General features: G+C 36.6%; 1 protein-coding gene across 1 annotated transcript in view; it reads left to right on the top strand.

Annotated features, from left to right (window-relative positions):
* CUL3 (cullin 3) overlaps nt 1-24,368 on the top strand; it is a 37,284-nt gene extending 12,916 nt beyond the window's left edge. The window contains exons 3-15 of the mRNA XM_008638188.2: nt 1,581-1,741; nt 3,033-3,147; nt 4,415-4,643; nt 6,278-6,423; nt 9,303-9,479; nt 10,506-10,676; nt 12,067-12,174; nt 15,258-15,382; nt 15,741-15,837; nt 16,839-16,973; nt 21,839-22,025; nt 22,775-22,920; nt 23,552-24,368. Coding sequence (XP_008636410.1) covers nt 1,581-1,741; nt 3,033-3,147; nt 4,415-4,643; nt 6,278-6,423; nt 9,303-9,479; nt 10,506-10,676; nt 12,067-12,174; nt 15,258-15,382; nt 15,741-15,837; nt 16,839-16,973; nt 21,839-22,025; nt 22,775-22,920; nt 23,552-23,683 — 1,929 coding nt within the window. The 3' untranslated portion in view covers nt 23,684-24,368. The remainder of the gene's footprint in view (nt 1-1,580; nt 1,742-3,032; nt 3,148-4,414; nt 4,644-6,277; nt 6,424-9,302; nt 9,480-10,505; nt 10,677-12,066; nt 12,175-15,257; nt 15,383-15,740; nt 15,838-16,838; nt 16,974-21,838; nt 22,026-22,774; nt 22,921-23,551) is intronic.

Raw genomic sequence — 24,368 nt, 5'->3', positions numbered from 1 at the left:
TCCTTCTTATTTTTTGAAATTGTGGAATTTATGTAAACACACAGTTTTGAAATACTTTTTCCACCGTCTGAAGCATATTATTTTTTCTTTTAATGGTTTCATTTTCCGGGTGTTTGAGTAGCTTTACTCTTAATTCTGAATGTGATAAAGCACTTAAGATAGTGATACAACCAGGGGAGAAGCTAATCTTTATACTTAATTAAGTAAATTGACCATCATCCTTTATAGAATTTGATTTTTTTTTTTTAGTATTATTGTTTTGTTACAGCTATGTACATTTTTATAGAACCTCATCCCAGCCAGATTTGTGAGTGGGTACAAAACTTGCATCTTTTTCTGATGTCATTGTCCTGATGCTTAAATGGTAGCAGAGCAGTATTTTTAGTAATTGCCCAAACTATGGTATTAGAGGAATGGATTATGCCCTGACAGAAATTAACAAAAATAATGATTGCTTATCTCAGAAAGGGGTTGTAAAAACTCAGTTTTTCTGTTCTTAATATTGTTGTAAGTGGTCTGACCTAGTTGTGGCTATTAATCAAATACATGCATTTTCTGCCTGCTAGTGACTTTGTTAATAGCCTTCCTTTTTTCGGAGTTGATTTGGGAGAGAGGAAAGGAGAGACAAATTTTTGGAGCATTTGTTTGGGTAGCAGTAAGAGACTCAGGGTCTGCTTAGCACTCTCAGTCAATTTTGTATGATGGATTTTGGGCTATGCAGTCTTTAAATGCTGATCTGAGGATCAGCATTGGTTTTTAAAGGTAGGTGGATAAAAAATGGATAGTTGAGGAACTTGATCCTTCCTATAGGCGGAGATTGTATAGGGAGATAGAATTTAAACTTACATTGAAACGTAAAAATACTTTTTTCTCTTCCTCTTCTGTTTTTTTTTTTGAGGGGGGGAGTGTGTATGGGCAAGATTATAATGAAACATAAGGTTTTGAAATACTGCTCAAGTTGAAAGAAAGTGAGTTTGGGGAGGGTGGAAGGAAGGATGTCTACAGAAGTCCTTATGTACAATTTTGCAGTACTAATCCATAAAGATTTTGATCGTAACTCTTCTTGTTTTAGCTCTATATTTGCTGCTCTTTATCTAATGATGCTATTTCAGGAAATTTCACTGAATATTGACTATTTTTTGCCTAAAAGGAGTGGTAGGAAGACTGAGGGTGAGGGAAATTAAATGATTTGTCTTAAAGATCAGAAAGAGATGGATGGAAGAGTTTGAGTAGGTAAGTAAAACCTCCTGCAGATAGTGCTATGGATTTAGTCAGTAGTTGGAGATTCCTCTGCACCCAGACTAAAAAGTGGGAAGGCTGTAGATCTGTTCTGGCATGCTTTAGTCATAAATGCTGGGCTTATGCTCCTAAGCCAAGTAGAACTTTCAGTGTAAATGAAGTTTTGGAAAATGGGACTGATTTTGAATTTTGAGGGTATACATAGTTTCTTTCTGTTAAGACAGGGAAAAAATATATTTGGTCATAGTTCCACAACAGAGAAATAATTGCTCTCTTGTGCTTTTCAATAGCATCGATGCAGTGAATTCCCAATTTTATTGCTGTTTATGCCCTTGTTCTAGGACCGAGTATATGTGCAACAAAACAATGTGGAGAATGTCTACAACTTGGGCCTGATAATTTTTCGAGATCAAGTTGTACGTTATGGCTGCATCAGGGATCACCTGAGGCAAACTCTCCTGGATATGATTGCAAGAGAGAGGAAAGGAGAAGTTGTAGACAGGTAAGATGTTTGTAAGTGAATGTCTTTGGTTGTAAATAATACCTGTCAGTTTTTAAAGAGTGACTCAGAAACATACACAAATAATTCATTACTTAAGACCACATTTGTGATCACAACTAAAATTTCTCTGTATTCTGGAGTAACGTATTTCTTTGTGTATTAGATTATCAAGATTCCCTGTTTACCATTATGCTGAAATATATTTTTTTCAATATTTATCTCACGGTTTCTTATTAAAACTTTCATCAAATGTCTCCATTATCACGCTGTGCCAGAGCTTTTGATCACAAAGCAGAGTTTTGACAATTTTCCGCCTCTTGCTACCTTGTATTTCCCCTGTACTTAGAGGTTGTTTAATTTTCTTGTACCTTTTCGTTTATTTATGATGTTTCCTCTTTTAATTCCAATTCCTCTTCCTCATGTTTTGATCGGTTTGTTTTTCAGCAGTTTAGTTGCATCTCTAAGTTTTAAGTCTGTTTCTCAGCTTCATTGGTTGGTTTAATAGAAGTGGAAGTTTTGTACCACCCACTGCAGATACTGCAGCTGAAGGAGCTGCAGATTTGCAAGTATTCCTGTGCTTCTCCAGTTTCAGAACAGCTGTTGCATGTAGGGATATGTAAACTCCTTGCTACCCTGGCTGCAGTTCTCTGACTAAGATTGCCTAACATGCAATTTAGGAAAAGAAAAGTACTCCCCAGCTACAGCTGTGTATTGTCCCCTGCTGCCAGAAAGTGGAATCTTTTTCTAGATGCAGTTATTTTGTTTTCATTAACTTGCTGATATATTTGAATTTTGGTGGTGTTTATTTTGTGTTCAGTTGGGGGTTTTAAAATTTTTTTTTAGATTTTTGTATGGTTGGCTTTTTTTAAACAGCCAACCATCCAAAAGCTTCAAACTTTGCATAGCAACTTCCATGTGTGCAATTGTTTTGAATTGCTCAATTCTGACCTATGTGTGCAGTTTTCTTTGAAGTAGTATTTTGGGTTAATTTCTTATATGTTATAATATATTCTTCATCATTTTATGACTTAGTAGAACTTGAGACCTGTGTCCTTGTCATTGCATTTAAAATACTTAATAAATATTGTCAGCTATTTAGTTTTGAACAAAACCAAACAATTTTGCTGCTGTAGTGTTCTTGAAAATGTCATGTACTGAACAGATTAGAATGGACTTTCTATTACTACTTTTTATTAAAGCTAATATTGTGTTATGAGTTGTTATTCTGCTGTGTACTCTGTCTTACAAGCACGTAGATTTCTCAAGTTGTTAACAACTTACTTTTTGGCAGAGGCGCAATAAGAAATGCTTGCCAGATGTTAATGATTCTAGGTCTTGAAGGAAGGTCAGTCTATGAAGAAGACTTTGAGGCTCCATTTTTGGAGATGTCTGCAGAATTTTTTCAGGTACAGCAGTATTCTAATACCATATTTGGAATGTTATTATTACTGTCTGGAATTGTCAGATTTGGTGGTACTTAACATACTTGTTGCTTTTTTGAAGAGTATGTCCATCTCCATTAAACGAAATAAGAAAAATAGTCACTAATTTTGCAGGAAAAAGTAACACAGATTTTACAGAATTAGTGTAATTTGAATGTAGTTTTGAGCCATGGGTGCCAATAACATATAAAGTAATCATCATGCTAATCTTGTGCCTGCTTTAGGCTATTTCATGTAACTTAGTCTACCTCTGCTTTGCCCCCAGTCTTTTTGAAATGCCAGTAGCATGAAAGGCTCAAACTGAGGCTGGGAAACCTGTCAAACTGCTTTTGAGGAAACTTTGTTTCCTTCATAGTTCCTACATTTGTGAGTTATTTTTTGTAATAAAATAAACCAAGTCAAGGAATTAAGCATATCCAAGTGGCTCTGCAATTGTTGATCAGCCACCAAATAATACATTGCAAATATTTTGTGAGGTTTTTGTTTTGTAAGATACTTGGAGGAGGAAAGCCAGTTGGTGCTTGTTGAGTGTAATCATGATCTTCTATTGCTGGAAATTGATAGAAATTTTAAAATCATGTTAAAATATACCTAGATAAGGTAATTTGTGAGTCTCCCAGTTCTTATGCAGGATCAGCTGTCATATGCTCTGATCCTCCAAACTTCCTTGCAAAGCAGAAGTATATGTTGCACAGCCATTTAAATGTCATTGTGTTCTGTTTTTCATAAGTGCTTATATAAAATTAAGAAAAATAATTACTTTCTTTTAAGTTCTATTACTTAGCTCTGCCTGAAAAATAAGACATCTTTTCTCCAAAGACTCTGCTGACCAATATGAATAAAAACAGTTTGACATGAAATAATGTGCTCAGCATTGTCAGTAAAGAAAATGAGAACAGCCATAAACTGATGTTTGGAAGGAATTTTTGATCCTTCCCTTTCCCCATCTTTGTTTTCTTTGAACCTGTGGCTAACACCCTAGTCAGTAACTAGAAACCAGCTTGGCTTGGGTTGCCTTAGTATGAAAAATACCTTGTTTATATTGCATGTACCCCCTTATGTAACACATTTAGCATAATAGAACCTTTATTTTGTGTTAAGTGTGTATGTAAGTCTTGGATGTGTTGGACATGCTGTGTTTGATTTGAACTTGCTTGTAAATGCTGATCTGACATGTTTTCTTTTTACCCTTTACAAAAATGTCTAAAGTATTAATTTTTGTTAATCACAGATGGAAAGTCAGAAATTTTTAGCTGAAAACAGTGCTTCTGTATATATAAAGAAAGTAGAAGCTAGAATTAATGAAGAAATAGAGCGGGTGATGCATTGTCTGGATAAATCAACAGAAGAACCCATTGTGAAAGTTGTTGAGAGGGAGCTTATTTCCAAGCATATGAAAACTATAGTGGAAATGGAGAACTCTGGGCTAGTTCATATGCTGAAAAATGGGAAGACAGAAGGTAAGACTGCATCACTGGTGAAACACAAATGCTTCTGATACTGTTTATTATTTTTAAACATGGGATAAGTCAAGCTTAACATTTGTGTTCCTGTGCAGTTGTGGAAACACTTAGTGACTCTGTTTTGCAAACATCTGAGAATACTCAGTGACTATTAGATGGCTCTTAAAACAGAGCCCATACACTTAACTTGTTTCTATTTAGTACCAGATACAGGTACTTTTTTGGTAAACCAAGTATCTCATGAGAAAAGCACAAATCTGTTGTAGTGGTTTTTGTCACCAGTTGTCCATGAGCCATTTTATTACTTCCATTCCTCTAATATGTATTTGTAAAAATGCATCACATTTTTTGGCCCACAGGCAGTTATTTAAGAAATACTTGTGTAAAAGACTTAAACAGAAGTATTGCAGGACCAGTTCTTGGGGAGGGAGCATTGTTGCAGAAAGGAGTTGGCCGTTTCTAAGGAAGTGGTTGAAACAGAAGGGCTTGGCTTCATTTGCTTTTCCCTGATAGACGTTAATGTGGGAGAGAGTGACTGAATGAAAGCTATTATGGAAATAGAGCATAAGTTTCTAAAGCAGCATAACGAAGAGAGTGATTGTAGTATCTATATTTAGAAATGAGTGCTCACAGTAAAGCCATGAGAATGGGGAGCAGCCTTGCTGCGTAGATTAATGGCCTTTGTTCATTAAAGCAGCTTCACAATTACTAGGTGATATTCAGAGCACAAAGTGAGCACATTTCCTAGCTGTAAAAAAAGAATTATTGTGTTGAGAAAGAGATTTTACCATACTTAATCGCTTTTTCTTTAATATCCAGTTTAGATAACCTTCAGGCTGAGGGTGCAAGGATATTGAAGGTTATTAATAAAATACAGGAATTTGTTTAACTTTTATAGGCCTTGGTTTGATTCAGGTAAATAGTAGAGTGTAAATGCTGCTTTGTGAAGATGAGATTTTGCATAAACGTACAAGAATGGATTGTTCTTTTGGAAAGCAATGTTTAGCCTAAGCCACTTCTCAGTATTTTAGGTGGATGAAACATAGTGTAAAAGTATATGACTGGCTTTAAGACAAATATACATTATACTCCAAATTTTTACCAGGTTTTGCTTTTAATGCAAAAACAAGCTTCTCATTAGTCCTGTCCTATTTGGTTTAACTTAGTTAAAAGAACAAAAACAAAAAAAAACCAACCCAAAAATAAACAAGAAAAAAAAAGCCACCAAACTTTTGATACAGTGCTTGATTTTGGGAATGATAATCTTTGGAGCTACCTTCTTAAATACCACTGGAAAACATAATATTGCTGAAGTTCTAATAGGTTCACTATCCTTTAGCATTAGCATCATGTTTTGCTTGCCTGGAGGTCAGCAATGACAGATTCCCTGCTACAGACAACCTAGAATAATTGAATACAGTCTTTGTTTTTCATTTTGAGGCTGCTGCAGTCAGCATGTTGTCAGGGCTGAAGGAAAGATGAGATTAGAAGAATCTTATGCTTGAGCTGTTACAGGATGCTTTCTGTGGCTCAAGTGGCTGAACTTCTATCAGCTTTAGCTCTGAGATGAATGAGTTACAGAAGTGTAACACACAGAGGTGTCCTGCATAATGTCTCATTCTTGTTTGCAGACCTTGCTTGTATGTACAAGTTGTTCAGCCGTGTGCCAAATGGTCTGAAGACAATGTGTGAGTGCATGAGCTCATACCTGAGAGAGCAAGGTAAAGCACTGGTTTCTGAAGAGGGAGAAGGAAAGAATCCAGTTGACTACATTCAGGTAGTTAAAGTATTTAACGTCGTTCTCTTCCCCACATTCCCTGTATTAGCAGTTCACCACCTACACAATTTATAAGGTATAGCTTAGTATTGATTCAAAAGGGGTTGTTATTAATAAGCTAAATTTAAACATTTTTTTAATGTACATTCCCTGAACCTTCAGATATGTTTAGAACTCTTACTTAGTATGTGCTTTCCAAGCAACTTAAGTTTTTGTGCTTTTAGTAGTTGCTTTTAATAAACAACATATTCAGCCTAATTATCTAACTGCTGGGAACTTCTTGGATTTCCCTAAATGCTGTGTCTCCAGAGTGAGTTGTACATCTGCTGGCAAATAGCTTTATAGTGTCCACTTTGTTTAATTTTATGTAACATTAGCTATCAGTGTTTATTGAGGCAAAAATCACATGGCAATATTTCATGGCAAGCTTAACTGTGACTGAGAGATGAGTGTTTATCAGTCATAACAAATTACTCATTCCATTCTCTGTCTGCCTGAGAAACAGAACAGGTCTGTATGTTTAAAGATGTGAGTGTTCTTTCTTGTTCTCTCTCACTAAGTGATGTGTACCATTAATTTATAAAGATCACAAAATATGCTTCAGAACTTTTTGTCATCTTTTCTCTTCCATTGTCTCTGAGAAGATGGTTTGAAATTTGCATATAAAGCCTTTAGAGTTCATTGAACCTTAAAGCTGTGTTTCTATAGCTGGAAGATGTTTTGTATTTAATGTGAAGGTGTGTATTCATTAAACATTGAGGTTTTTAAAAATGTGTGGTTCAAGTCCTTGTGTCTGTTCTTAGTGAGAAACATGTAATATTGTATGTCTGTCAGTCTCTGGTGTTCTGTTTGAAAACAGTAACTGCACTAGAACTGGTTACTATTTGAAGAAGCCATTTGAGTATAAAAACATTTTTGATTGGATTATTAATTTTCTGGCAGTGCTGAAGAAAACTTCTTACCAGGCTTGAACAAGAATCACCTCTTCAAGGCCTGGTAAAAGGAAGAGAGAATGCCCTTGAAAAAATTATTAGGTGTAATGATTAAGGACTCTTAAATTTGTGGTGGTGTGATTTAGGAAAAAAAAAAAGGGGGGCGGGGAGGGGTGCAAATGATGTGGAAAATAAGTATCTGGATTACTTTGAAGTAATTTTCACTCCTCATGGGCCTAAAGAGGTATCATAAAAAATACAACTGAGAAAGATAGATATAGAAACTTAATTATAACGCTGTTATCAAGGTTTCCTGTCACAAAGGCGAAGAGGCTGAGGAAGACTTGCAGCCATACCCATGTGCTTTGGCAGAGCTCAGCCCCTCAGTATGGACCCCAGCATCTCACGAAGATGTCCCAGGGCAGGGATTGACATTCAGTTACTGAAAAACCCCCAAAAAGGCTTATCCACCACTTCCACTGAGGTGATGGAAGCAGAGAGAAATACCTATGAATTGAGAAACCACCTTGCTCTTCTCATCTCAGCCATGTTCACATGAATCTGTCATGGACAATAGCACTAAGGAGACAGACATAGAAGCTGCATTAAACCATCAAGAAAAACAGCTCCGTCATAGCTCAGCACTGCTTCCACAACATGACATCACCCTGAGCATAATTGGTGAGATGATTGCACAAGCATTGCCAGGGGATTAGATTAAAAACTTTGTATAAATAGTTTGAAGGGATGTTGAAATGCTTTTGTAATTCAAGGTACTAATAGTTTCTCCTGTTTAACACCAGGTTGTTCAGATGGTGTACTCCTGGAGAGGAGACATGAGCTAACCTTGGTAAACAGAGAGACAATGAGATTTACTTTGAATTTAAAATTTCTAATACGCATTAATTAGCCTGTCTAAAGATCATTCCTTTAAGTGAGATGGTGAGTTCCTAAGAAACATTACTACTTCTTTGAGTAATTCTTGAATGGCTTCTTTAAGTAACCGCATATGAATAATTTCTTAAAAACCTAGAGACTTAAATACCATTTAACCTGAACAGTTTTTGCAGGCAGTGGTTGTCCATTACAAATCTAACTCTCAAGTGAAATTTCCTCCCCCTGCCTGCCAAATACTGTCTGTTATAACCTTTGTGTGTCATATATACTTAGCAAGGTGCTCAGGTGATTTTAAGATGCTTTCACCTTCTATATGCAGTTGCTTTAACCCTGGGTGAAGATGGTGCAAACCCTAAAAATGACGCTAGGAGTCCAATGGTTTAGTTCAGAGGAAGTGGTTCAGTTCAGGTTCCTGGTGCTTGTATCCAACTTTCACATGCGCCCAGTGACTCCGAATCAGCAGTTTTTTTTTAATAATGCAGAACATGTCCCTGGATTAAATTAGAGGGAAACAAAAACGCTGACAAGTTTAGGCCTGTTGTTGCATTGTGTTTTAGGAGAAAACTTGTTGAGTAGCTCTAGGGATGCACTTAATGGGTGCTTAACCTCAGCTTTCCCAGATGCTGTGTTTATGGTACTGACTTTGTCTGTGTTGTTTGAAATAGAAAAGGCTTAATGAGTGCAACAAATACCTCCTTTAAGTTGCAGATTCAAAAATACAGGAAATCAACCTGTTTAACAAGGGTGTTTAAAAAGCTTCCTTAATCTGAGAAGTGTATTACAGCAAACTGCACCAGTATTTGACACCAATAATTTAGCCAGTTTATCTGAAAATTGCTTCTATAAGAGATTCATGGCAGCAATAGAAATGTAAAAATGGAAACAAAATTTCAGATAGTTTCTAACGATGCTGAACAGAGAGCATTGCAGAACCTCTGACTGTAGATCTGGTCTTGTCTATTGCCTCATCTATTATTATTGTTTCCCAGCTTACAACTTCATAGCAGTGAAAATGGTTTTGTTGGTTTTTTTTTGGGTTTTTTTTGAAAGGGTTTACTGGACTTGAAGAGTAGGTTTGATCGCTTTCTTCAAGAATCTTTCAATAATGATCGGCTCTTCAAGCAGACAATTGCGGGTGACTTTGAGTACTTCCTCAACCTCAACTCCAGGTCTCCAGAGTACCTCTCATTATTTATTGATGATAAGCTGAAAAAGGGAGTCAAGGGAGTAAGTATAAATCAACTCAAAATATCATGCTTTTTGCTGTGTAAACTTGGATTGAATTAAACTAAGCTACTTTTCTAAGAATTATTTTTATATTAAGAGAAATGACAGTACTACCTTAAAAAGGTATGTATAACACATCTGAGCTCATAATACTTCAGATCTAAACTTACAGAAAAATCAGGCACAAGATCTGTGTGGCATGTCACCTCCCTCTGAAGCAGCATACCTAAACTACTTCTAGCAGATGCTTCCTCAAAAAACAGTCGGGTTGTAGTAGATTCTGCAGCTCCCTTCTTTTGAAACCTTACATATAATTTCCTTAAATATATTTATAGTTTGGAAGCTGCTCTCAATATCTAATAATTTCTTTTGAAAATTAATTTGGTTAGGGAAAAGGGTTTGACTTCTCAGCTTTTTGCTGTTTTTACATACCAGGGGTCTATTACCGTATCTGTCATCTAAGTACGTCTGTTGCCTTCAGTCTTTGCTTCTTTCATGTAATTTTCTGAGGTACAGAACCCAGAACTGGACGGATGGTTCAGCTGAGGCTTCAGTTATTCTCAATAAAACTGAATATTAGAGCATGCAACTTACGCTTTGGTAATCAAATAATAAATTCTATTTTTTTATAAAACAAATAATCATTTTATTTGTTGTGGCACTAGACGGGCTTTGCAAAACAAATCTTAAAAGCTTTCATTCCAAATTAACTTTTCATACTCCTAATACTGATTTCTATCAGTGTTTTTTAAAACTTACACAGGAACTTTTAATGTATTTATCAAGGCATTCTACCCATTCAGTGTTTCCCTTCTCCCTTTCTCTTGCCTTTCCCTTCATTTTAGGTTTATTTCTTACTCCACTTTATTAAGTTTGTGCACTGTTCTTTCGGCTGTCAGTCATATGGTGAACCAGTTTTGTTGGCTACTGTTAGACCACCTGCTGCTATGAATTACTTTAAGTATGTAGGTTGTGTAAGACACTTGTGCTGGAAGATTAAAACCCAACAAATTATTTCTTTTACAGCTAACAGAGCAAGAAGTAGAAACTATATTGGATAAGGCAATGGTATTATTCAGGTTTATGCAAGAGAAAGATGTTTTTGAACGCTATTACAAGCAGCACTTGGCAAGAAGACTTCTCACAAACAAGAGTGTTTCAGATGACTCTGAGAAGAATATGATCTCCAAATTAAAGGTAAAACAGTACTTGCTTTCTTTTTAGGGGGTTTTCTCTTTATTTTTTATTTTACATAGATATGGTTTCTTCTGGTTTTACATGAGATGTATAGATAACATTAATCTTGATTGGTGCTAAATACAGAGTTGATTTTGAAAGCCTCAACCGAAAATGCAAAGGGTTTTTCCGAATATTTTCATTGAACTGAAAGGAAGGAAGTACTGAAAAGCCCCTGTGATGAGTGCAATCTAGAAAATAAAATCTTTTTGTACGTTTAAAACTTTTTCAATAATAGGACAACTGCAGTGACTGAATTTGAAGATAAGACTGTGTGTTATCCCAGGTTTTCTGTTATTCACAGTGCAATTTTATTATTGCTTGTGGTGTTGTTTTTTAGTTGCCTCCATCAGCAGACCGGTGATAATACTCAATTCCTTTTTGGTTAAGGAGTTTGGAAAAAAAATACCTTCATATCAGTCTCTAGAAACACATTTTCCTTAGCTGGTTAAATACCAAGAGATGGATTAAATAGACCAAGAGATGGAGAAGAAAGTAAAGCCTGAAGTTGAACAGACCTTAAAGGAAGTTCTGTTGCCGCTTCTTCCTAAGTGGCATGACAAATAACTAGAGAACTTCTGAAGCAGAGGGATCCTAAAATCAAACTTCACTGATCCTTAATTTTTATGTTTATATTCTATCAGTGAGTGAAGCCTATTTGTATCAGATTTCTCCAAATTTCTCAGTATTAATTCTTTCTCAATTACCTCTCCACCACTTTTAGCCTGGTGATTCAGAAGGCACACATTTGGAAGATGAATCAGTGGACATGAAGGACCCTCTTAAGAACTGCTGAAGCTAACATGCTTCCTTTTCCATTGTATCACAGTATGGCTTAGAAATGGGCGCACAGTCCTGTATGTGCAACTGAAATGCATCAGCTTGTGCACATCTGTCTGTGTGCAGATGTCCCTGATTCTCACGAGGCCTAGGAATCTTGCTGGGTAACCTGCAGACAGCCTTCAAATGAAACAGTCCTAGGACAACAGGAGTTTCCTTGTGATATAAGTAGTGTTCATTTCCCTTTACAGTCTTGTGGTCAAAGCAAGTGGAAGTGTATGTCTTGATTTGATTAGCTTTCAGAGTTTTTTTAATATGATCTAGAAAGCTAAAACAAAGATACAATAATGGAGAAAAGAGAAGGAAAGCAAGTTAAGAGCTGTGTAGGGTTAGATCTTTATATAAGATAGGAAACTTTTCTAAGATCTGAATGTAATGCAAATGGAAATTCCAGTAAAAGTACAGAAATGTAATTTTGGGGATTTATAAACTAGCTTTAGTCTTGTAGTTTGCCTATCAAAAGCTTTATTTTCATAGTGCTGGTACAACAAATTATTTTGTGTGATTTTAGACTGAATGTGGATGTCAATTCACGTCAAAACTGGAAGGAATGTTCAGGGACATGAGCATCTCAAACACAACAATGGATGAGTTTAGGCAACATCTTCAGGCGACAGGGGTAAGTGCTGGGGTCTGTGTGCTTGTCCTTTAAGTTCAGTACAAAACCTGCACTTCTGTCCACGCTTGTGGTTTTTCATTTGTTCCTAAATGTGTGTGCCGAGAAGGACTTTGTCAGCTTGTGCAGATTGTTCCTTTTACTGTGTTTCTTATGTTATAAACTGTGTTAGCATTGCCTGAAATGCCAGAGTCGGTTCAGAGCTCGATCCACAGCTCGAGTAGCACCAGTTTTGTTCCGTAAAATCCGTGTGCCCAAAGGGCTGGGCCGTGGGTGTGCGGCTCAGCAGCTCTGCCGGGCGGCACCGCCCGGCCATGCCGTGCTCCAGGGGCCAACTGCCAGCTGCCATGTGTGTTTCCCAAACCCCGCATTGCCAGCAAAGCCGTCTCGCTCCCATTCTTCAAAGTTAATCGCCAGTTGTGACGTGTATTTTTTGCTAAGAGCAAGAAAAATACTGCATGCTGCAGGTATTTGCAAAGCACGCCATCTCATATTGAACTTTCCTGACACAATTAATGCCTTTGCTAAAAGCAAAACTGCCATTTTATTGCAAATTTCAAAATTCAGTTTTTCAAATTTTATGCAAATTGTCAAATATGAATTTAGTTGTTTAATTAGGAAAAAATTACACCTTCTTGTAAAAGTAGGCCTCTGGAATATTTTATGGAGACATCATTCTTTTTGAGATACCAATTTACTCTCTCTAAAACACTTTTTTTTTGTACTGATACTCAGCAGCTAACAGTATATAATAAGCAGCCAAGTAATTCCCTGTGTGCAGGTAGGCAGGGTCTGTACATCAAGTCTGTTTGAATTGGTTTCAGAAGTCTGAATGCCAAGAATATTTTCATGGATTTACTCTGTCCAATGTCCCTGGTTGTGCAAGGTGATATGAAATCTTTGCAGTCTTGAAGCAATTGGCTGAAATCCTCTTCATCAGCATACTGTGAATCATCATGAGTAGAACAGCAGCATGTTCTCTTAAGTGGATTCAGAAGAGGAGAGGATGTGGATAAAGGTGTTTGTGGACACGCACCTTTTACTACTGGTTTGTTTGGTTTCCTTGCTTTAGAGGCTAGTCATGTTTTGCTTCTGGAATGCTTGAAATATTAATTTCAATAAAAACTTGCTAGAGCATTCCCATTTTTTAGGTGTCATGCTAGACTTCAACATGCAGAGGGAAAGGGGATTGTGCTAAAGGTCCATGTACTTTACGTGACAGTCTTAAAATGAGTGAGTTAATAAATGATGTCTCTATCTTCTTTTTAGCTATGTACAGCTAAGAAGATGAATTTAAAATGTTAACAGATGTTCTGTTAGGCCTTATTTGAAACTTCACCTTTCTCTTGGCAAGACACCAGTTCATGTGATAGTTGCCTTTTGGTCAACCTAATCGTGTCCTTTTATAGAAATTTCTGGAGTTACTGTTTATGACAGAAGTACATGTGTTTCTATTAGTGTCAGTAATATTTGAGAGGAAATACAGGAAGATTTGGGCAATTTTGTTACTGTTAAATTGCTGGTGATACTGTGTTTTATATGAAATAGTTTGTTCTGCTCCGGTTTGAACAATTTGGGTACCTTGAATGTGTACAGTGCCTCCTAGAGGAGTCAGGCGTCTGCTTTTCTCTAAATAATCCTACCTACAAAGTTTCCTGCTGGATCCTGTATCCTGAGATACAGGCTGTGCCAAGGTCTTTGTAGATGATTGGTTTGCTCTCAGGAAGTGGAAAGCTCAGCACCAGGGAAAGTCCAGGCTAATAGATTGAGAAATTTCTGCAATGTGTTCCTGGAACATTTGCTGGAGCTCTGTAAAGACTGGATCACTTCAGGGCACTTTCCACTAGTTCATGCTATTTTTATGCTGAAAAGATGTCCTATATAATAAAGTGCTTCCAAAACTTTTTCATGTCACCAACTGCTTAGTGCTCTTAATAATGTAAGGTGGGAGGCATTCTAAATTAATGCTGTGTTCTGGTCTGGCAAAGACCAAAAAATTTTGGGAAACAGTTGCCATCGCAGCTCAGATCCTTCAGTTCCAGATAAATATATTTTTTGTGTCCTCCTGTCTGCACTGATGGCCTTTTCCCACACTTTGGCTAAAGGAAGAAAACTGTTGAAGCTTGTTTAGGTTTTTCAGAAGTTTCCAGGGCACAGTTGGTTGGTGCACACAGGCATTCAGTACACACAATTCAAAAACTCTGCTGTAGTGCATGGGGATGCTACTCTGCTGTTGAATAGTGAAAGTTTCTGAGTTCAGGTGGCAGTTTTTGACCTTCTAAAACATAATATGCTCTATTTCTGTGTAGTGGATTTATATAAGTTGAATATTGTATACTTTGGTTTTTATTGTTCATAATGTATGTTCTTTGAAGGTATTGGTTCTACCTCCTAGAGCTGAAAGCAGTCAGTTTTAAGCTTAAAAATGCTCAGCTTAGTTGGGATACCTAGTGGGAATTATGCGTCACTGGTAGCCAGATCTTTACCGTCTGCCAACACATCTTTATAGATCAGCACTTCAGCTGGGGCATGTTTCCTCACCAGTGCTGCATATTCACAGTCAGGGCTGTCTTTAAGGAAAGAGGATAGGTGGGCTGTGTTAAAGTGAGTAACTGTTGGCATTGCAGTCCACAGGTAAGCTCTCTATGGTTCAACATCAGATATTCAGTATTTCCTCTCTACTTCCAGAGAGTACATTTAGAAAGAGTTACTTTGAAACTGACACATTTAGTGCAAACCAGCTTTATTGCATGTCATCAGAAAACCTATTTAGAAAGATTTGTTGCACATATTGTAAGTTCTGTTTATGATCACAGACATTTAGTTCTTGATTAAGAATTTATTTTGTTCAATTCTGCATGCTTTTAAATGCCAGAGGGGAATAATGTAGAGGATTTTTGCTGTACCATCTACTCTGACAGTGATAAATTAATTTATTTGTCTGGTTTTGTAAAAAGAATGTTGACAGATACATCTGTTTCTTTCATAGTTAGACAAAATTCCAAGCATTTTACACTGATATAGAAAAAGTGGTGAAACATGGTCTTGTTTTAAAATAGTGTATGTTTTCTTCCAATTACCCTTAGGTCTCATTAGGAGGTGTTGATCTCACAGTGCGTGTCCTCACAACAGGTTACTGGCCTACCCAGTCAGCCACACCAAAGTGCAACATCCCTCCAGCTCCCAGACATGCTTTTGAAATATTTAGAAGGTATGTATTAAAACAGATTTTTAGGTAGTTTCTTCTTTTGAGAAGAAACTTTTTAAACTTGCCTGTACAGATTTTTTTTTTTCATGTGTACAGATTTTTTTAACAGTTTTACTGTTAAAGATGTGCTGACAAACTGCTCTTCTTTAGCTCATGTGAAAATTGGAGAATGCAATGCTTGATGTTTTGGGAGATTTTAAATAGAATTCTGGTAAAAGTTAATGTTTTGAAAAAGCGGAAGGTTATAAATGTTTTAAGAATGTCCTCAATAGCTCAAAAAGGCTATGTAACTTTTTAAAGGTATTTATTCTTCAATACGAAATGTGAACTATGTATTATTTTCAATTCAATTCTATTACAGATTTTATTTAGCCAAACACAGTGGGCGACAGCTGACACTCCAGCATCACATGGGCTCTGCAGATCTCAATGCCACTTTCTATGGGCCTGTTAAAAAGGTAGGAAATCAAGATTATGTAAATATTGTATCTCTTTTTAAAAGTAAACAAATGCATATTTTTTAGTAACTTCAGAATTCTGTAAAATAAAAGCAAGCCCATTGAGAATGTAAGGATGAGAAAAAGATGCCTTCCATCAGCCTTATAGTCTGATTCTTTCTTTGTAGCAGTTTTGCTTTGACTTTTTTCCCTCCCCCCGAATCTAATTTGAATGCATCGCTCAGCATTACTTGTAGAAAAGTAGTAAATGTGATCTTGAAGGGACCTCAATGGTTTGAGTGGTTTGGGTTTTTTGACTGGGTTTTTTTAGTCAAAAGTGAAAAGAAATTTGTTAGAGTTTTTTTGCTAAGCCAATTTCAGCCTGCTTTTCCTATGCAGAATGCAGTGTAGACAGCATTTTTTCAAAAACAAGATTCTAAGCAGAGTTTATATAACTACAATGCTTAATTTGTATGCATACAAGAAAGGAATTTCATAGTGATTAGACCAGTACTAAAATCCCATGTTACAACTAGTAATGGCATGATGCTTGGGAATGTAAGAGGCAATCCAAAACGAAAACAAAATTCTTATAACAAAGTATTAATAATAACATGCATTTGTGAGGATGTTGAAATTGTGTTTCTGTAGGATAAATATGTTGGTAATTTTAAGCATAAGAAAACTTGGAGGGTGGGCAAGTAGTGAAACAGGGGCCACAGAGGTGGTGGAGTCTCCATCCTTAGCAATGGTCAGTATTTGACTGGTGGCTGTAGATAGCCTGGCCTGGAGTGGTGGCTGGACCACAGGACCTCCAGATGAGCCTCCGACCTCAATCCTCCTGGCATTGTGAGGCAGCTACTGGAGGAACATCCTGGTTATGCCCCCAGGTGGTTGCTTTTCTGTCGCTTCTGTAGGCTGATCTCCTAGACAAATTTTTCATAATTTAAGTTTCATCTTACCAGGATAAAACATTTTTGAGTTAAGAATAATCTAATAGTAGTTTTGGAATTTTAAAATAGGAAGATGGCTCAGAAGTTGGTGTAGGAGGTGCCCAAGTAACTGGCTCAAATACACGGAAGCACATATTGCAAGTCTCCACTTTCCAGATGACAATATTAATGCTATTTAACAACAGAGAAAAATACACATTTGAGGTAAGTGGTGTGGGTTTCTTACCTGATTCTAAATAACTGTTTTAGGCAATTTCTTGTCCTCTTTGAAGATCAGGTGCCTGTCATTCTATTTGAGTATGGATCAGGCCAATAAACGCAAGAAGCAGATCATTAGCAATGCACCTGGGAAGCAGTTCTAGGGGAGGAAATTATTTGGAAGCAGAAGGTTTCAGAAATGTTTGAGAATTGTGAGTGTGGTTGTTCTAGGCCATTGAGCTGTAGAAAAGCTGAAGTTGAAATGCAGTAGGTGGCTCCATTTCCTCATTTTGTCTTTGAGAAACTGGATTTAGAGGCCAAAGGGTAGAGAGGGGTTTGTATCCTGGCTTCCTGAATACCTAAGTAAAATTGGCAGGCTGGACTGAGCTGGAGGATGAATCAAAGAACTTTCAGCCCTTCTCTGAGCTGATCAGCCAGAAAGGACAGTGAAGAAGGGTCTGGAGAGATTCTTAACAAGGAGACTAGAGGGGTGTTGCTGGGGAAGGCTGGCATGTCAGCTAAAAGATGATGATGAAGAAGACCACCTTAGGAGTGGAGGAGTATCATGTGCTTTGTTGTGTGAACATTATATTGTTAATTTTAATTGATAGTTTTGTTTTAGACATTATCTTCTGTTTGAGAGGCCATTGGCAGCCTTGAAAAGTAGTATGGGTACAGTTTGAAACAGAGTAGATTTCCAGGTTTTCTCATCTGCTCTTGACTGTGCTATGCATAGTAATCATTTGCCTTTTTGTTTGGATTGTGTTTTCAGCTTATTTGGCACACTTCTAGCTTGTTAATAAAGCAGTTTCTTTGAAATGGTCTCAGTAGTGATTAAAGAAGGCAGGATTTGATAAGAGATTATTAATAAACTACTGATAATTTAAACATTATTTTAGAACACAAAGTCCTGTGTGTTGTGAAATCTGTTGCAGGAGCATTACAGCTTTGAGTACTTTGCAGAATATTTGAGGGAGTGAAAACAAGGAGGGAGACTTTACGGCTCATTTTTTTTCTTGAAGCTGATTCTAAAATTGGGCTGGTGGCTGCCTTATTCCACCAAATTGCAGGCTTAATGAGTAGTAGAGCCTTACCCATCTATGAATAAATAACACTTGGTAGAGCAGGGAAAAATACAATTTTTAATACATGCTCTTAATTATACTTTATTTTACCAAGACCAGATGATAGAGAAATCTGTCCATCTGCTTTTAAGTTGTGTGTTTTGTTTATTTCTGGTTTGGGAGTTCTTAAGCTCTCCCTTTGTGTCCCGCTTGAACTAAAACATTAAGGAGGCATATTTGTGTTGTTTGGTTTCTTTGGTGAAGTGTGTGGGAGTTGTCTTTAACTCCAGCCAAGAAAGGTTATGAAAACTTTGGAGGAGAAGGAATTTTATCTTTGTTCATTGATTATTGAATACCCTGATTAACTGCTGAGTGCTGGGCAACTGTTCCTTCTCTGTTGTGTCAAACTAGTGCTTTCAGTGCAGCAGAGCATGTGAGCTGACTTGTGTGTGCTTGTGTATCCTAAAACTGTCTGATACATAAGTGTTTCTGCAGATTCACAGCTCAACAGATTCATTTGAAGTTGCCTTCGCAGCTGAACAGACTTTGCTGTTTTATTTTGCATTCAGTGTGATTATCGATTGTAAACTTGATAAGATCCTCATAATAATCCTAATAGCCATTAGGCCATGTGATTGAAGAAAAAATGGGATACTGATAATGCAAAAATTATCCATAAAATGTTATGGAAACTTTAAAGATTGTTGCATAAAAAAAATTCTTCACAATAAATATATGAATTTATTGTATTACTGTACAGCAACATTTTATTTGTATATGCAAAATAACTGTTGGCCACATAGGCTAATGCTGCTGAAGTGGAAGAGGAATGACCTTCATTCAAGCTTCAAAGAATGCTAATTTTTTTTTAAGAATTCAATTCTTCTAATCAAGTCTCATGTAATAACATATTTTTCAGTTGATTTACATTGCAGCTCAGTATTTTAAAAGGTGAAATGCACACTTTTTGTAATAACATGAGAAATAAGGGTGGTTCTTTATGTTTAACAAATAAGAAATACAAATGTGACTGTAGTAGAAGTTAGGTTGTGGAATAATTCCACAAAAGTGAGAGATTAGAACTGTAAATTAGGCTACCTGTTTCATCTTTTGCTGATGTCTGCTTTGGAAGGCACACAAGTTGAAGTCTGTAAATAAAACTAAAAATACTTTTTATTATTTCAACAAAATGACAAAATTCTTTTCCTTCTGATTTTTCTGCATATTTTGATTCTGTTTTCTTGTGTAGAACTGACAGAGTTCATACCTAGAATGATCTCTTTTGTAGCCTCCAGATAGAGGTCACTTGGTAATATTTTAGCACTGAGATTGTGTAATCAACACTACTCCTGTGCATGAATCTAATGTGGCCTTTAAAATAAGGCATTCTTATTGGGGAGAGATGGGGAAGAAATGCACATTTCTCATTGCTACATCAAATATCTTCAGAAAAATATGTTTAGGAAAACTTTATGCTACAGGCTGAAGGAAACAGCACAGGAACATCTGTTATCCCCATTTACATTCATAACCTTTTTTTTTTTATTCAGCTCGAAATTTTTGGCTCCTTCTGAGGCAGCATATTGCAGTACAGTTCTTTGTGGTCCTTACTTTAATGCTGGCTTATAAATTCTAAAAGTGAAATGGTTTGAGTGCGTTCATGGCTCAGCTGGAATGCTGCAGAGTGAAGTACAATAGCAAATACACAGTGGTCTATATAAGGACGGGTAGCATGAAACCCCACTCAATTTTCCTTTTGGCTCTATATTTCATTTTTGTTAAAAGCAGACTATATATATGGCCTTGTAGAACTGATTCAGTTTTGAAAGGATTAATTTTAATTGTTGAGCAAAAGTCAAAGTTTGGCAATCTGCACGTCACTGGCATTACATCATTAATAAGCTGGGGTTGGTTTGTAGCCTTTAAGGCTTTACATTTATATAAGCTCTGAAACCTGGCACCTTCCCTTGGTTTCTTAAATTTTATGCTGATCAGTCCATTTCAGAAAGACTTTTTTGTTGTGACCATGTAAAGGATTATAGCTTCTTGGGATATTTTTTTAATGCTACTTTGTGCTGAATCTAAAAAAAAAAGTATGAAGGTGACAGCTGTGTTTTAAATAAAACAGCAAAGGAAGAAATAGTAACTTTCTATGAGCAGCTTGGGAAGAGACATTTTGATACTAGCAAATAGTTAAAATATGTGGATATTCACAATTTATTTCAAATATGTAAGTATTTCTGAGTGCATTATGCTAAGAATACTCTTAAGACCATTTTAGTATTTCCAAATCACCTCTAAGCAGGAGGTACCAAAAATTCTGAATTTTTAAAATTTTGGACTTAGTGATTTTATTCTTTTTACCTCGTTCCAGTTAACTTGACCTTATGTCAAAAACAGTTTCAGAGTCAACACTCTGTGTGTAGTGTTTGGTCGAGTTGAAAAATAATGCCTATTTTGTCTGAGCCTTGGCATCACAGAGAAATTATTTTTATTGCATGTTGTCCGTGGTGGATGACAACAGAAAAGTGGCTGTTTTTTCTGGGTTGATTTAGAAAATTTAGAAAAAAAATTCTTGAGTATACTCAAGAAATAACATTATTTGATAGAATTTAGTTTGATTTTTCTGGTCACTCTTTAAAGAACTTGTTAAAAGTTCTTTGTAGTTCTTTACGGATCTTAGCATTTTGATCACTTGGAGTTGTTACTGCTCTTTTTAACTTAAGGTCATCACATGGACTTGTGTGCCATGAGAATCAGGAATTTATGGGGACAGTGTAAGGGCTTGATACTGCCCTTGGAACCAAAGCTGGGGAAGCTGAGACAGTATTTGCTCTTGTGGACAGCTGCATGTCTGCGAGGTTTGTTTTTTCTCTTTAGCAGCTATGAGTCCCTCAAGAGTCTGAATGGGAATGTGAAATCAGAAGTGTCTGCAGTTTCCTCAGGCTAGAAAAAGGAAGAAAAGAGATGAGGAAAAATGAACTTTTACTGAATGGGAGCTCAGTAAACACTTCAGGTCTGAGAGAGCAACATAGTTGGCCTTCTCCTAGAGCATATTAAAGCATCATTCTGCATCCAGTGTAATTTATTTACTAGCTCATGACCACTGGTGACTTGCCTAACATCCATTTCTCAGCTGACTCTTAAGAACACTGACAGAGGTGCACCAGGTTATGTACATGTTTTTACAAACAGTCTTCAAAGTTCGTATGTTTGCTGCACTATAATGGGGTCTTTTTGTATTTCACCTGGAGAAGTCCTAGCGAAAGGCATCTGGGCTGTAAATAAGTTGAGTTATTTAGAAAGGAAGTATGATGAATCTAGAGTATTTCTATGCTACAGTGAAACCAGACATTGTTTGCTCTATTTGTAAAGATCTTCTTTTCAACAGCATGGCTGAATGCAAAAGCATTTGTGCAGCTCTTGGTCAGGAATGGTCATGAACGTCATGGATGTTTTCCATACTGAGTTAGTCAGAAGGTTTGGTTTCACCCTGTTCAACAAACCTCGGAAACAGTTAACAAATCCTTTCAGCCCTCTCAGAAATTGCAGGGAAATGGAACAGCTGATTATTCATTCTTCTCCTTTCAGCTCATGGCGTTGTTCATTTGACAGAATTCACTGTCTGTGCACTGACCCAGGTGGATCATTTTGCACAGTACCAACTGAGACCTTGCTGCTGAACGAGTTCTTACCCTTCAAGTGCCACAACTGTCACAGTATTACTTTTTTAAGCAGTCCCTGATGTTGGTTGCAGCAGGTGATACTTGTGCCACAGCCATAAGCTAACTAAGTATTCTTCTTTAGGAAATTCAACAAGAAACTGATATCCCCGAAAGAGAACTGGTTAGAGCCCTACAGTCCCTTGCATGTGGCAAACCAACACAACGTGTTCTCACAAAAGAGCCTAAATCAAAAGAAATAGAAAATGGTCATATATTTACAGTGAATGATCAGTTCACATCTAAACTACACAGAGTCAAGATTCAGACGGGTAAGTGAGCTTTATATTCTACTCTCTTGCAGTCCCAAAACTGCCTTAAAACTTTCAAATTATCTTTTACAGGTTTGATGTCCATAGAAGTGAAAGGAAGAGAGATTTTTTTTTTTTTCTTGATGATTAGTTGCATCAAAATGAAAATTCAAATACCAAGAAAAGTGTGGAAGTCAGTTAAGCCTTTTACTTTACAAAATTTGTAATTATCTCTTACAGGAAATACTGAAAGAAAAATAAAATTCAAATTAAATAATAAAATGAAAAATAAGCTACTGATTGATTCAGAAATAGGAAAATTGCCTCATAAGTTGCTGTACTGTTGTGAAATGAGTGATGTTTTTAGCCCATGATACAACAGCCATTTTCAAGTACCAGGTAGCTTATAATGGTTTTGGGCAATGATTTGGGCTGAACAAATAAGGGAAGCGAAGTGTATAATACCACTTCATTAGCTTATGGAAGTGCTGGTGCTTGTGCCTGTAAGCAGATTTGAGTACTGTTCAAATTTTAACATAGTAGTAATTAAATAACAGTTTGTTATCTTGTCAGTTGCTATCAAAATATACCAGAAAGTGTTAATATGTTCTTGTAGCTGGTTTTCATTTAAAAAAAAACATCGACTTTGAGAATGTCAAAACTCACAAAAATATAACTTGATGTCTAGATGAAATAAATAGTGAAGCTAACACACAATGAAATAATTGTTAATTTTGCTAACATTATTTACATTCTCCATTTTCTTTAAGTTGCTGCCAAACAAGGAGAATCTGATCCAGAAAGGAAAGAAACAAGGCAGAAGGTAGATGATGACAGAAAACATGAGATAGAAGCTGCTATAGTTCGGATAATGAAATCTAGAAAGAAGATGCAACACAACGTGCTAGTAGCAGAGGTATGCTTGTACAGAGGTTGCTTTTGCTAGTAACTCATCAAAGTTACACAGCTCTCGCTAACATGCTGAAAGGCTTTTGAGGGATGCTGTATTTAACCCATCCATTCTTTTCTCCCTGTCTGAAGACACACCTAAATCCTTACCCTTCACTTTAGGATGTACTCACAGGATATCTAATTTTCCTTCCTACTTTTAGTGCTGTTATGATGTTAAATTCCTTGAAAAGCAAACCACTGTGCTTAACATTATTTTCTGCTTTGATCTTGTTACTGACTCTTGGGTCCAGGTTTGAGAGATTTGAGTTCTTAGCAGACAAACAGTCCTGCTGCTCTTCACTCCTAAGCTCACACAGCTCCAGGACGTTACACGTTTTGCACTCCTGAACTCCCTTAGAGCTGTGAAATTGGGAGCAGTCTCAGGTTGTGACCATGCCTCTGTAGAGCTTTGAATCATACTCCAACATGAGCAAGCAAGTGGAGGGATGGTCAGAAGCCTGCAGGCTGCTTTTTATGCTTCATAGTTGTCACCATCTCTGTCTTAATACATTTTTCTGTTTGTTGTGTTCTGTTAGGATGCTTCAAGATCTTACTTGTGCTGTGATCTTATATTGTCGGGTTTTATTTTGTTTTAGGTAACTCAGCAGCTGAAGGCCCGATTCTTACCAAGTCCAGTTGTTATTAAAAAGCGTATTGAAGGACTTATTGAGAGAGAATATTTGGCACGAACACCTGAGGATCGCAAAGTATACACTTACGTAGCATAAAATGCGTTCAGAAAATTTGATTTATTCTTGGACTATACTCTTCGCATGAACTGGGAAGTTCTTTTAAATCATTAATATTAAGACGACCATCTTCTCTATTAAATTACAATACATGTTCTAGACCATTCAGATCAAGCCTTTTACTCCTTTTGAGAGTTTTTGACATGAATTAATTGAGCTTCAGGCTTTTCAACGTTATCCCTGTAGAGATCATCCTTACAATTCTTCGGGAAATGTGAATGTGCCGCGTTTGTTTTCAATACTGTATGAAAACAGAGAAATAAAAATGACTTTAGAAAATACAGCTCATTTAAAAAAATAAATTTGTTGGAATTTCATTTCCCCAGATCTTCAGTGTTGATGTAAATGTGTTTCTGTAGTGTTGCTTAGCACTTCGCGCATTGTATAAGTTGGGTTTAAAAGAAACCACAAGTGGTAAGGCAAAATTCCCACTTATCTTGCTCTGCTTCAAATGTTTCTTTAACTAGACATGTTTAATTTAAATACTTGCTAATAATTTTTTGAAGACCCGAGAAGACAACTTGAGCATGTTTCACTCTTCCAGTTGCACTCACTGTTCCAACAACATGAATCAGGAACTTCTGGGGGCTCAGAAAAGACCGTAATAATTTTGGCTTTCCCTTCTGTAATTTGAGTTCTTCTAAATTAAACTCTATATTGATTA

Source organism: Corvus brachyrhynchos, unplaced genomic scaffold, assembly GCF_000691975.1.
Source record: "Corvus brachyrhynchos isolate BGI_N302 unplaced genomic scaffold, ASM69197v1 scaffold1337, whole genome shotgun sequence".
Classification (NCBI taxonomy): domain Eukaryota; kingdom Metazoa; phylum Chordata; class Aves; order Passeriformes; family Corvidae; genus Corvus; species Corvus brachyrhynchos.
The sequence above is the reverse complement of the archived record's forward strand: the minus strand, read 5'-3'. Positions and strand labels throughout refer to the sequence as shown.